At 44.3% G+C, this 14,318-nt stretch overlaps 1 protein-coding gene across 1 annotated transcript in view; it reads right to left on the bottom strand.

Annotated features, from left to right (window-relative positions):
- LOC126273130 (esterase E4-like) overlaps positions 1-14,318 on the bottom strand; it is a 234,207-nt gene that overhangs the window by 177,483 nt on the left and 42,406 nt on the right. The window contains exon 2 of the mRNA XM_049976590.1: positions 13,870-14,048. Within this exon, the coding sequence (XP_049832547.1) occupies positions 13,870-14,048 (179 nt within the window). The remainder of the gene's footprint in view (positions 1-13,869; positions 14,049-14,318) is intronic.

The following is a 14,318-nucleotide window of genomic DNA, read 5'->3' as shown; positions in this document are numbered from 1 at the left end:
ATGAGAAACAGATTGTCCAGGAAACCTTGAAGAAGCAGTCCTCAGTTTCTATTGGATACAAATTCTTTTCCACTTACATTTAACAGTTGGTTAGTACATAGTGCCTTTACATCCAGGTCTGAAGAAGTAAATTGCATTTCTGATTGATGGCAAGTGTTATAGTTTAAGGTGATTCCACTCACCCTAAACAGCTCTGTTACTGCTTTTATCCATACTTTCGACTATGTGTTGGATACAACATAATTTCTAAAGCCATAGTATGTACACATAAACTGTTTGTAGCAACAGATGATAGGTATGAGAACTGCAAGTTGTTGAGAGAAGTGTATTGAAACTTCTAGTATTTGAGGCATGAAACTAAAAGTAAAGAAAACCGAATTTCTGTGATCTGAAATAAGCTTGTGGCGCCGATGAGGTCGACACCAGTATCAATTTGAGTATCTTCTTTGAACTATGCTACACATTATCTTTGTGCATTTCTGTGTAAGCCTTGCTTGTGTAAAGAGGTGAAAATAAATGAACTACTGTAAGTTTCGCTGCTGCCCACATCTTTAGCGTCGTCAAACATCCGCCCTCATCATACTTCACAGCAAGCCGTAAATTCAACTAAACTACAAAGCTCTGGTTCAACTTCCCACGTCGTCTCACTCTCCGCAAACTGCAAACTCGAGTGGATTTTTTTAGTGTGTGAAATTGATGAACCTATACTAAGCATTGACTTCTTGTGACACCACAAACTTTCACCGGACCTAGTGCGAAACACTGTGTTTCACCATCTGTCCAAGACTCACTTCCCCTGTGCTCCATCGAGCAACCAACCCCGTGACACATCGGTCCATGTTAATCTCATCCATACATGCTCATCTCTGTCGATGACATTACAAAAAACAACGCATAAGTGCCTTGTCGAGCTCGTACACGTCGCTCACCAATGCAAGGAAGACTTCGAGCTCTCCCTCCGGCTCCACGAAACACAGCTCCTGCTCTCCAATGCAGTAAAGGAATTACAGACACTACACCAAGGACAAAGCAAGGTCAGTAACTGCACCAAATCTGCTTGCAATCCCAGCAATCGAGCTTCCGTGTATTTACCTCCTGCTACCCCTCGCAACTGTGCTATCAAGACTGCCTTAACGTGTACTGACAGTTCCGCAGGGCCACACCCTCCAAACACGGCAGCATTTGACACTCGGCAGGACCCGAGTGTGCATGCGCGATGAGTGTCACGTGTTCCCGAACTGACAGCTCACACCCCACCCCTCCCGGACAGCACCTCAGACAATGCAACTTTGGCTCCTGCGTGCCGCCATGCGATCGCCACTGACAACACAAACAGTGCACTCGCGCCAAGCATTTTGCCCGTGACCGTGCTGCTACAGACCACGCCCTCAGACAATGGACTCACTAACGCTTCACGAGCTCTACCGACCAGTGCCAATGCTTTGGGCTGGCGGCCATCTTGTCACGTTGACTCCAAGGACACTTAGCCGCCTCGGCTCCCGTCGGTTCCGCCAAGTGGCTCCGAACACCATGACCTCTCCTCGCCTGCCCCGCTCGCCACACATTCTAAACAAACCGCCAACCGCCTCCTGTGCGGCTGGCAACATTTCCGTCGTCACCACCATCCTGCTGTGGCTCCTGAAGACATCGGAAAGACAGCAATCACCACCCCAATCGGGTTATTTCAGTTTCGATTCATGCCCTTCGGTTTGAAAAACGCAACCCAGACATGGCAACACTTCATCAACGAAGTGCTATTCGAATTCTGCTTTGCATATCGTGATGACACTCTTGTGTTCAGTTCCTCCGTCGAGGACAACATTCGACATGTGCAAACTGTTATGAAGACTCTCACGGCAGCAGGCATCGAGACCAACCAGGACAAATTGCAGCTACATCAACCCGCTGTCACTTTTCTTGGTTTTCGGGTCTCTGCCGACGGCATTTCACCTCCCCCTGAGAAAGTACAAACAATACTAAACCTACCCAGACCTTTGTCATTCAGAGAGCTCCAGCGCTTTCTGGGAACGGTTAATTATTATTGCTGTCATCTACCTCGGGCTGCAGAGATCCAGGCTCCACTGACAGACGCCTTGGCAGGCAACAAGAATTCTGGATTTCGGCCCGTTCCATGGACCCCTGCTACGACTGCCTCTTTCACTGCCCTCAAAAATCTTCTTGGAAAGGCCTGCACCATCGCACATCCTCATCCCAATGCGGAGCTTTTCATCACCACATATGCGAGCAATACTGCCATCGGCGCTGTCCTTAGCCAGACAGTCGACAGCCAAACTTCGCCTCTGCAGTTCTTCTCGCACAAGTTCACCAATGCACAATGGAAATATTCCGCATTTGATAGGGAGTTGCTCGCGATCTACGAAGCGATCAAGCATTTTAAGACTGACGTTGAGGGACGCCCTTTCTATGTTTTAACAGACCACAAACCGCTGGCCGCGGCCATTAAAAACTCGCCAGCTGACCCGCCTCCTTGCTGCTTTAGATACATGGACTTCATATCTCAGTTCACCACCGATGTCATACACATAAAGGGCGCTGACAATATAGCTGCTGATTTCCTTTCACGAGTTGATGCCGTTCATTCGCTGTTAGAACGCTCTGAACTGCCTAACCTCCAAACCGCCAATGAGGACACGCAAAACCTGATTTCAGACTCTACCTCTTCACTACACTTTGTCCGCACCACCTTCCCTGGCATTTCTGGTGAGATGACAGTATGGGCATATTATGCTTCGTGAAGCTGTCTTCAACACACTGCATAATTTAGCCCACCCCGTTGTCGTGCGTCCGCCCGCCTCAAAGCACTCCTGGGTCGCATACCACACTTAAAAGTACACAAGCACACTTCACCCCCCTCCCCCCTCAGCGCCTTTTCGATCCCTCCTGGGCGTTTCCAGCATATTCATATTGACATTGTCGGCCCTCCCCCCCCCCCCCCCTCTAACAGCTTTCATTATGTTCTCTCGTCTATCGACAGATCGACAGAACAACTCGCTGAGTCGAGGCTGTCCCCCCCCCCCCCCCCCCCAATATCACGGCAGAAACTGTTGCTCGAGCTTTCGTCGAGTCATGGGTATCACGTTTTGGATGTCCAGCTATCATCACGACTGACCAGGGCACACAATTTGAGACGGCCCTGTTCAACGAGATTTGTAACATTTGCAGCATCCGGCACATCCATGCCACAGCATATGACCTGCAAAGTAATGGGCTAGTTGAGCGCTGGCACTGCATTTTCAAGGCGGCTCTTCGATGCCACGACTCTCTATGGATGGAGGCCCTTACCCTTGTGCTACTTGACATTTGTGTGATCTATAACGAAGACCTCAAAGGCACGATAGCCGAGTTTCTATACGGCCAGGACATTGTTCTCCCTGGCGAACTTGTGAGCCCTTCCGCTTCTCTCCCTCAGTCTGACTTACCTTCCTTCGTGGACCACATCAGATGCCACTTCATCAACCTCCACATCCCTCCACCCACCAGCCATTCCCGCCCTAAAGTTCACGTCCCAAAATCTCTAAACAATTGCGAGTACCTCATGCTCTATATACCGGCCCTTACCGAGTTCTCCGGCGCTCAGCCAACACCTATGACATCCGGGTAAAAGATTCAGCTGTTACAGTCTCTCTCAATAGACTTAAGCCTGGTCATGCTGAGCCCGCTTCTACCCCCCCTTCAGGCCACGACTACGCCACTCACTGTCGTGGCTCACGAAGCTCCGACCACTCCCTCCAAGTCGGACTTATACACTCAATTGAATGACCTCCAGCTCCATTCGTAAACCTCTACTCCGACCTCACTCCTACTCCGGTCTCACACACTCCGTCGAGTGAGCCCATGCTCCCCACGTCGAGCTTACCTACGATCATGCCCTCACCACCGGGCCCTTCGCCGGTCCCTACGACCTCTCCCCCTTCGCCTGCCTCGCCCTGTTGAGGTTTCTCACCCCCCCCCCCCCCCCCCCATCTTGAATGTGCCCTCGCTAGAGCTGTTTGTGCCTGTTCCCCCGGACATAATCCACGACATCTCTGTAATACAACGTGATGATACAATGTTCGTCATGTGTTTCCCTTCATCTGGTGCTCATGACACAACCTCCGCCATTCCCTGCCACCTGGTGAAATGTGTTCCCCTCTCGCCCCATGTCGACCTGGACATGCTTCGTGTGCTCGCCACGCCCCCCGGGAGACATCGTCGTCATCGCTCCATTCCTCCTCCAAACCGCCGGGCCTACCTGTCGCCGCTCGACCAGCACACCCAGTACGACGCCCGGCGCGCTTCAACGACTTCCAGGTTCGGTGGCTGGACCTTCCTTCACGATATCTACCCACTCAACTCCCTGACGACACTGTCGAGCTGATCATGGTCCAGCTCCCGCGGACCATCCCTGCTGCGTCATAGTCACCCCCCCCCCCCCTGGCCTCTCAAGAGTACTGCGTGGGGTGGAGGGGGGGGGGGAGCGCTATGTGGCGCCGATTAGGTCGACACCAGTATCGATCTGAGTATTGTCTTTGAAGTAAGCTAAACATTATCTTTGTGCAGTTCCGCCATCCAGTTCTGTGTGAGCCTTGCTTGTGTAAAGAGGTGAATAAATGAACTACTGTAAAATGGGAGTGTTGTTTGGTGTAAGCGACCTGAGCATCCTCCTCAAACTTTTCAGATGATATTGTTACAAAGCAGTGAATACAGAAGGATCCATAAAATTGAAGTAACAGACAATTTCCTTGTAATAGTTCATAAGAAACTGTTAACAGTGATTTTAGGTCTTTTTGTGGGTTCTACTGAAAATTTTTGGCGAATCAGATTTAAACTGTTTCTTAAGGAAGAACAGATTATATGACACATGAATTTTGACAAAGAAAATGAGATTTAATACAAAGTAATTTTTTGTAGGGCTAATTTTAAATATCCCTTTGAACTGGCTAGAGACAGTAGTACGTATAGCCTTGGAATCGAGATTTCTCAAGAAGCGAAAAATGGTAATGATAGAAAAAAGAGAACCACTGCACTTTTTAGTATGGCACTGATACAATTTGAAAGAAACTACAGCATTTTAGAGTGCAAAGACTATCACATAAAGATACAAAAAGTTTAAAAATTTATTGTGGAGACATAAGACTATAATACTTACTGATCAAAAAAGACTATACTTTTTTAAATAGTGCAGAATCCTGTATATCTGGCTGACGAGATGATTATTGCCTTTAAAACAGGTTACGTTTACTAAATGATTACAGCGTTATGTGGCAAATTATTTGAATAGTTTGCTTGAATAAATGGGAGCCAATAACTGTGCAACAGCTTACGGCCATCATTATTGACAATAACATAAAGCAGGAAACAGACAGAAGATATTTGTAAAAACCCTGGGTAGAACTGAAGTGAAGAGGAACACCTGAAATTCAGAATGATATTAATTAGAAAGAGAGGTAATAATAACTTGTCCAAATAAAATCGTTAATGATGTACCTTTTTGGGAGAAGGGAGGGAGAAGGAGGAATATTCAGAAGACTGCATGATATGTTGGCCTGAGAAGTGCAATAATGAGGTTATAAGCTATATCGATTTATACTATAGGCTCTGTCATATAAAGAAATTAGGTGAAAGTGCAGTTTTCAGAAACCTGTCCAACCCAGCACAGGATAGAATAAACACTTGTGACAAGTGTCAAAGATTTAATATGTCTAACTTAAATGAAGTATATCAAACCAGGAGATGCAGACAAACCGTAGGCCATAGATTGGTTTACACATTAACCCAAGGTGAGAGGAAATTTTTGCCACATTTTTGTCAGTATTGACATACATTCAAAATTCATAAAGCTGTACTCAATACCATAAGCAACTGACAAGGCTGTATATATGAGAAACAGGCTAAAAATAATTTTTGTCCAGTACACAAGACAAAGTTATTTCTCCTATCGAATAAATTATATGACTGCATGGTGTCTGTTCTTTTGGAAATACAGAAAAGAACAGATACCACGCTGAATCCACAGCTGTGATACATGTTATGCAAATCGAAGGTGGAGGGGGGAGAAAGGAAAGGAGAGGGAAAGAACTATTGATGCCAGTGGCATCTGGACTTTACGCAGAATCAGTGGCGTCAAGTAAAAATTAGTGCCAGGCATGGATTCAAACCTGGGATCTCCTGCTTACTAGGCAGTTGCATTAACCACACCACCATTTGGACACAGTGTTTATCACAATTGCATGTGCTATCCCAGCAACCTTCCTGTCACGACCTCAAAGCAGTGAGCTTGGAGAATACAGATGGGGATTGCGAATAGGTTGCAATAGGTGAGTCAGCAGGAAGGCGTGCCGAGATAAGCACTGTATTTGGATGGCAAAGTAATTAATGTAACTGCCTAGTAAGCTGGAGATGCTGCGTTAAAATCCTGGTCAGGCACACGTTTTCAATCATCACCACTGATTCCGCATAAAGTCCCATTGCAGCTGATATCAACAGTTTCCTTTCCTTCCTCCCTCCCTCCACCTTAAATTTACGTAATATATCTCGTAGTTGCAGATTCTGAATGGTGTCTGTTCTTTTGGACATGTCTGAAAGAACCGACACTTCACATTCATGTAATTAATTTGTCTTGATGGGCAATGAATGCATCAACCTCAGTGCCGATGCACAATTAGGTTTGACCTCCTGAGAGAACCTCAAAGAAGCAAGCATGGAGGACATGGAAGGGGACTGTGAATGAAAACATTTTCACTCAGCGCGACTGATTATGCATAAAGTTGTGATGCAGCTGACATCAACAGTTCCTCCCTTTCCTTATATTTCTCCCCCCTGCACCTTCGGACTAGATAACATGTATCGCAGCTGCAGATTCCATGATATCTATTCTTTCAGACATATCTGAAAAAACAGACATCACCGACTCATATAATGAATGTTTTTGTTTCTTTTCCTGAGAGAAATCACCTCCAAAGTTTATCCCCTTACTTATTACTAACCCTGTGTAGATCAGTGACATATTCCTACTACAAAAGAATGAAAGTTTGTATTTATTTAGAATTCTGTAAAGAATAATATAATATTAGTGGTTTTAATGTATAGATGAAATATCTGCGTGACAGGTTTGTATATACTAATGCTTTAAAAGGACCTCTCCTCACATATGCATATTACATTGTGGCAGCATTGCCAGAAAATATTAATATCTTTGCTTTTTTGTACTTCGCTTTACTTACTTTGGTTTTGACTAGTTGGTGTGAGACTTTCGTAATGACCGTTACTGTGATTGTCGAAAACTATTTCTTTGTATTTTGATTTATCTTGTGCCAATAAAAATATTACATAGTGAAAGTAAATGGTGTTTTCTGTGTTATAACACGCGCCATACTGGTGACCTCCGACGCGCAATATACGTCCGATTCGACAATGTAGCCGTTTACTTCGACATCTCCACATTGCTCACCTTCCGCTCCTTTCGGACTACAACATGATACTAATGGTGCCTCTACACTGCCTTTCCACGATTTCCTACGCACAACGCCACCAACAACTGGGATAAAATTGGAAGATAAGTACAACGCCGTGGAGTTTTCTCTGTCATCAACAATGCCGTTGCGGACTCTTTCAACATCGTCAGTGATGTCACCTGCTATGAAATCTCTTTCTACGTTCGTCTATAACAGATCAATCATGAGTGCTGTGCCTAAATTTGTGACTCACAGTGCGTCGTATGTACAACCTCCTGTGACATGTAGTGTGCAACAGTGCCCCAACACTATGAACCTCACAGACTTTTCGAACCCACAGATCACTTGGAGCTCCCCATATATTGCTGATAAATCGGTTTTGGACACATTCTCTCCCCACTCACTACAAGACTCACTACAAAAACAGATGGGTACAAATTTCAGTGACACCAATTACTGTCCGAAGACAATGCAAAGCTACTTCAACGTTGTGACGTCCTGACTGATGAATTGCGCGGATTTAGTGAGGAGATCAAGATTAAAAATAATAACACACACGAAACTACACGGGACCTGCATACCGCACCGCTGTTTATACGCAGCCACAGCAGCGCCTTGCCACGACCCGGACAGCGAAGACGGCAACCCTCCCAGCAACCCCCCACCCTGCGCTTCGCAGTCCGCCTTTCATCAAAACACAGAGGCGACAGCTGTACAGGCGATGCCGCACAGCGCAGCTCCGCGGACAACACTGCAGCTTTCACTGAATTACGGTTCAATGATAACGTATTTCAGGTTAGTTCCCTTTCATACTTAACGCGCTCCGACGATAACGTCGCTCGTTCCTGCGTCCCTCCACTTATTTCGGCCACACCTATTCACAAAATCAAGGCCATTACTACGGGCGTCTGTCACAGGCTTAACACAACTGAGGGACCGCCTGGCCGTTCTCGCCCCCGACGCCTCAATGCAAAAAGCTTACCGCTGCCAAAGAATGTATTAATGAACTTTTACGCTTGGGTATAGTCCGCCCCTCGGACAGTGCGTGGTCTTCCCCAATACATGTCGTTCCCAAAGAGGACAATTCCTTTCGACTCTGTGGAGACTAGGCGTTTGAACGCCAGAACAATACTTGATAACTACCCTGTCCCACACCTCCACGATTTTTCACAATCCATGTTCAGTGCCAATTTTTTCTCTGTGTTGGACTGCAAAAAGGCATACTATGAGATTCCGATGCACCCAGAAATATCCCCAAAACCGCTATAATCACCCCATTTGGACTATATAGATATTTGTTTATGCCTTATGGATTGAAGAATGCAGCCCAGACCTGGCAAAGATTCATTGAGACCATTCTACGTGGCCTTAATTTTTGCTATGCCTACTAGCCGACATTATTATTTTCTCCACAACTGCCGAGGAACACAAACAACACCTCCAACAGGTTTTTGATAGATTGGCACGACACGGAGTTGAGATTAATCATGACAAATCCCAACTGGAGAAGCCAGATGTTATTTTCCTGGGACATTTGGTCAATAATGAGGGCATTCGTCCCACCTCAGATAGAGTACAACAAATACTTGACCTTCCCCTTCCTCAAACCTACAAAGAGTTACGTAGATACCTTGGAATGGTAATTTTTTTTACACTCCACATTCCACATGCGGCATCTCTTCAAGCCCCTCTCACTGTGGCCTTAAAGGGAAAGAATGCCACAGGTGACAGACACATAGAATGGGATCACACGATGCCCTCGACTAGCTTAAGTACGCCTTGGTGAACGCTATTACCCTGTCTCACCCTAACCCTGACGCCTCCCTGACAATAACCACAGACGCTAGCGATAATGCCATTGGCGCAGTTTTGCAACAGACCCTACCAACAGGTACTACACCCTTGCATTTCTTTTCAAAAAAGCTCACCGAAACGCAAAGAAAGTGGTCGTGAACTTTACGCCATTTATGAAGCCGTAAAGTACTTTCGTACAGATATTGAAACCCGACTAGTGACAGTTTACACAGATCACAAGCCCCTTGTCGAGGCTCTCCGCAAACCAGCATTAGATGTAGTACCCAGAAGGTTTCGCCATATGGATTTGGTATTACAATATGTTTCTTTTTTTTTCTTTTTTTTCAATATATCAGGGATAATGACAATGTTGTAGCAGACTACCTGTCACGCCTGTCCGCCCTGAAGACAGCTATTGATCCTTACCGCTTACACGCGCTCCAGGTATCCTTACAAATGGCTCTACTTCCCTTCCCTAATGATGATTGCTCTTTCTATTGTGCCATTAAAACAGGTCATCCTCGTTCTATAATACCTAAAGCTCTTAGGAAAGACGTTTTCGACACAATCCACAATCTCGCTCACCCGAGCATTCGCGCGACTACGCGCCTCGTTACAGAGAGATACGTTTGGCCTTATGTAAAAAGAGACTGTAATCGGTGGGTGAGAGCATGCATACCTTGCCAGAGAGCCAAAATACACAAACATACTAAGCCCCCATTAGGCAAATTTACTGTGCCCTCAGGTAGATTCCGTCATGTCCATTTGGACATCGTCTGTCCGTTACCGATATCTAACAACTTCCGTTACTTACTGACCATGATAGATCACACCACACGTTGGGCCGAGGCTATCCCCATCGCGGACATCATTGCCGACACTGTAGCTAACGCTTTTGTCCACCATTGGCTTTCTCGTTTTGGTTGCCCTACTTCACTTACCACAGATCAGGGGAGACAGTTTGAATCTAATCTGTTTAATCGCCTCTGTCAACTGTGTGGTACCAACAAATTCAGAACTACAGCCTATCACCCACAATCTAACGGCCTAGTAGAACGATGGCACCGTACCCTGAAGGTCGCTCCCATGTGTCATTCTTCCTCTTGGACTGAGGCACTCCCCTGGGTCCTTTTAGGTTTGAGGACGGTTTTCAAAGAAGACCTTAAAGCGTCAGTTGCTGAGATGGTATACGGAGAAAACCTCACACTTCCGGCGGATTTTCTTGATAATCCTCCTCTACTTCCCGAGTTGGTACGACAGGTTCGACAGCATATCACCAAGTTACATTTTCCGCAACCTCGATCGCATGCTACCCCTCCGGTTTTCATTCATCCACACCTCAGTTCTTGTAACTATGTGATGCTTAGAGAAGACGCCATGCGTCCGCCCCTTGCTCCACCCTACACTGCCCCATACCGGGTCCTGTCACGCTCTGAAAATACTTATACGATCCTCTTTAAGAACATTGAGCGCTTGAAACCAGCATGAATCCTTAACGACACTTACATACACGGTAATGAACTTGTTTTGCAGGAAACTTCAGAGGCCTGTCCTCTCCCTTCTCCAGAAGCTAATCAAACACACTCTGCAAGTCAAGGGCCCCTTCTTCTATACTTCACGCCTCCAAGTGCCAGCAGTAATGAACTAGTGTTTCAAGTGAACTTGAGTGACTATGACCTGGACTCTATAAAAATACAACTTGTGAACACTTTTTTTTATTTGAAATTCAAAACAATTCTGTGCCATTTCACCAGAAAGACATTAAGCTATTACAGTGCTTCAATGTGGCTCCTGGTACTTCACAAAATGACATTTCAGGCTATGTAGACTCCAATAATGTTTTATTTATAAGAGTAACCCCCTCTTTCCTTCGTCTTCCCCTAATCCTCCTACCCCTATTGCTATCGCCCATGCTAGCTGCACTGTACGGCCACCTCTCAGACTTCAAGATTACGTCATGTCTTAAATGTTTACCTTCCCTTTATCACTTACTCCTCATCACTCCTCCTATGCGCTCTACGCTCCTCGGGGTGGCGGGGGGTGTTCTGTGGCAGAACTGCCAGAAAATATTAATATCTTTGCTTTTACGTACTTCGTTTTACTTACTTTGGTTGTTGACTAGTTGGTGTGAGACATTCGTCATGACTGTTACCGTGATTGTCGAAAACTATCTCTTTATGTTTTGATTTATCTTGCGCCAATAAAAATATTACATAGTGAAAGTAAATGGTGTTTTCAGTGTTATAAGCATAACACACGCCATAACATGTTTCTGAATAATTATGCTTGTACTCCTCTTGCTAATTTGAAGAACAGTCACTTCTAAATTTCATGTGAGTGAAAAGATAATTTAACTATTTAAATGTATAATATCTTAAAGTAGTTTGATGAGTTCCAAATTCTGCCAATTAACAACACAGATGTATACACATTTAGACAACTGCCTGTAACACCCGGACTTTGACTTATTACATTTTATCACATACTTTTATTTTTATTTTGTTTTATATTATGAGGAAGAACTTGTGATAAAATTGTGGAACATTACTACAGATGGAAATTTTTTTTTTCACTTTATTGCTGTTTTACACTAAATTATTTGATTGCAAAAGCCAGTAATTATTGCAATTTTGATACCTATGTATTGAAGGTACAAGGGTTGTATGAAAAGTAATGCCTCCTTCTTCGTTAATTTGGCGTGGATGGGAATATTTTAATAAATCAAATACAGGAATAATCCTTTGAATGTGATCTTTAATTACCGATATTCACTTTTCCATATAATCACCAGCCAATTGGATACATTTCTGCCATCAATGAACAAGTTTTCTGAAGCTGTTTCCAAAACCACAGTCTCACAGTTATCTCAATGTCTTCATCAGAAGCATAATGATGTCCCTGCAGATAGTCTTTCATCATCGGGAACAGATGGAAGTCAGACGGTGCTAAATCTGGACTGTATGGAGGATGCCGTACGGTGGTGAGATTCAGTCTCTGAAGTTCTGCTATGGTAGCACGTGAAGTGTGTGGTTTGTCATTGTCATGCCGCAGGAAAACAATTCCCTTTTTCTTTTGGACCCTTGTTAGCCGTCATTTCAGAGTTCACAGCGTTTTGACGTAATGCTCTGAATTTATTATTGTTCCACGATCAAGGAAATTAACATGGATAACACCATCTGCGTCCCAGAATACTGTAGCCATGACTTTTCCAGCTGAGGGCTGTTTCTTGAATTTCTTTTTCTGGGGCGAATCTTTGTGTCGATATTCCATATACTGACGTTTCGTCCCCGGGTTGTACTGGTATACCCGCGTTTCGTCTTCTGTCACAATTGAATGGAGAGAGGCGTTACCTTCATTCTCGTAACTTGAGAGGAGTTCCTGGCAAATTCCAAGTCTGTGCGCTTTCATTTCAGGAGTTAGCATCAGGGGTACCCACAGATCTTCCGACAGCCAAGCAAAGCAATAATGTGACCCACACGTTCTTGTGAAATACCGATTGTGCTTGCTATTTCTCTCCGAGGAATACCTGCTGTCAAGAATTCTATCACTGCACGCTGCTTAAATCCCATTGACCGACCGTCTGCGCAGGGTTCCATACTTTACACTGTAACAACAAAACCATTCAATGCTAAGGCTGCCTGACAACTGGAGCTGTAGAGAAGAGGCTATGGAACAAGCCAGTACCGGCCGCATACCAATGCTGCCAACTGTTGAAGAGTTACGAAGATGGAGGCATTACTTTGCAGTCAACCCTCGTGTACATTGAAACTGTCAGTCAAAAGGAAATATGTAATTCCAATGAAAAGATCAAAAAATTAAAATGCTGTAAATCTTGAACAGAGACGTCAAGTATTGTCATAATCAAATGTCTACAGTCAATGCATGCTGAGCGTCCTGCTTGTTACAAAGAGAACTGGCAAGAGAGTTGATGCACTGGGATGAAATGCTGACTACTGAACAATGAGATTGGTAAATCATCTGTCAGTCTTCCAAAGCATTGAGATGATGAGAGGAAGATATTATTTCAAGTTCAAATGATGATGAACTTGCAATTACTGGGGAGCAGAAGTTAAACACAACTGCATCAACGCTACAAATCTGGTAACGCTGCAACTATGCTATGTAAGCCAAGTTCAGTTTTAATTGACAGTAAACGTGAACCTCTCATTTGAAGTCACAGAAAATGTTTATATAATTGATTTCAAATACAGAACTATGTAAGTTTTATAATTGAAACAGCCATAAGAGTAATTCAACTTAAAGTTAATTAACTGAGCTCCACAAACTCCTGTTATTGTTAATTCCTTGCTATTTGTGGAGATGGGATGCACACTAATATGAATGTGCTTAAACTTACCAATGTATCAGAATGCTCATCTGTTGCTTAATTGCACGAACATTGCCTACCTTGGACATATGTTGTGAATTTATTTTCCAATATCTTCCACACAATATCTTTCACCATTCCATTAGTGCTTACGAGTTTGCCTAAAATGCATTTCTTCCTAAAAACATTGTATACACCATTATCGAGAAAAAGTTCTTTTATAGTGGCTGTGAGACGTCCTGTGTAATGACAAAATTCAGAAAAAAATGTGGTGCAAATTGAAGCACACTGTACCTTGAATCTGAGATTTCCAACAGGTGGCTGGGCGTAGCGAACTCCTCTGAAAGAATATATTGGTTTTCCAGTTCTGGATGCAATAACTGATCCCCTCAAAGATCCCAGTGGAGTTCTAACAACTGGTGGTGGTATTTTAGCAAATTCTTCTTGTCCTAAGAAATATTCAGCCACACCATCTGCACAAAAGAAATACATTTCAGTAAGTATCAAAAACGAATATTAATCATCTATCTATACTAGTGACAGTTCCAACAACATGTTAGCAAATGGGTGAAACATACAGTATATTTTAGACAGTGAGGCATCATTACTCTGAGGAAGAGTGCCGTTTGGGTGAATGCACAATCTCTGTCTATGCATGGATGGATAACAGCTGGTCAGCAGGCTGTGGGGCTGCTCAACCCATTATAATGGACCAGGCTTGACAATAGACAACGAAATGGGCT

Source organism: Schistocerca gregaria, chromosome 1 (genome assembly GCF_023897955.1).
Source record: "Schistocerca gregaria isolate iqSchGreg1 chromosome 1, iqSchGreg1.2, whole genome shotgun sequence".
NCBI lineage: Eukaryota > Metazoa > Arthropoda > Insecta > Orthoptera > Acrididae > Schistocerca > Schistocerca gregaria.
This window is presented reverse-complemented; position numbering and strand designations above follow the sequence as displayed.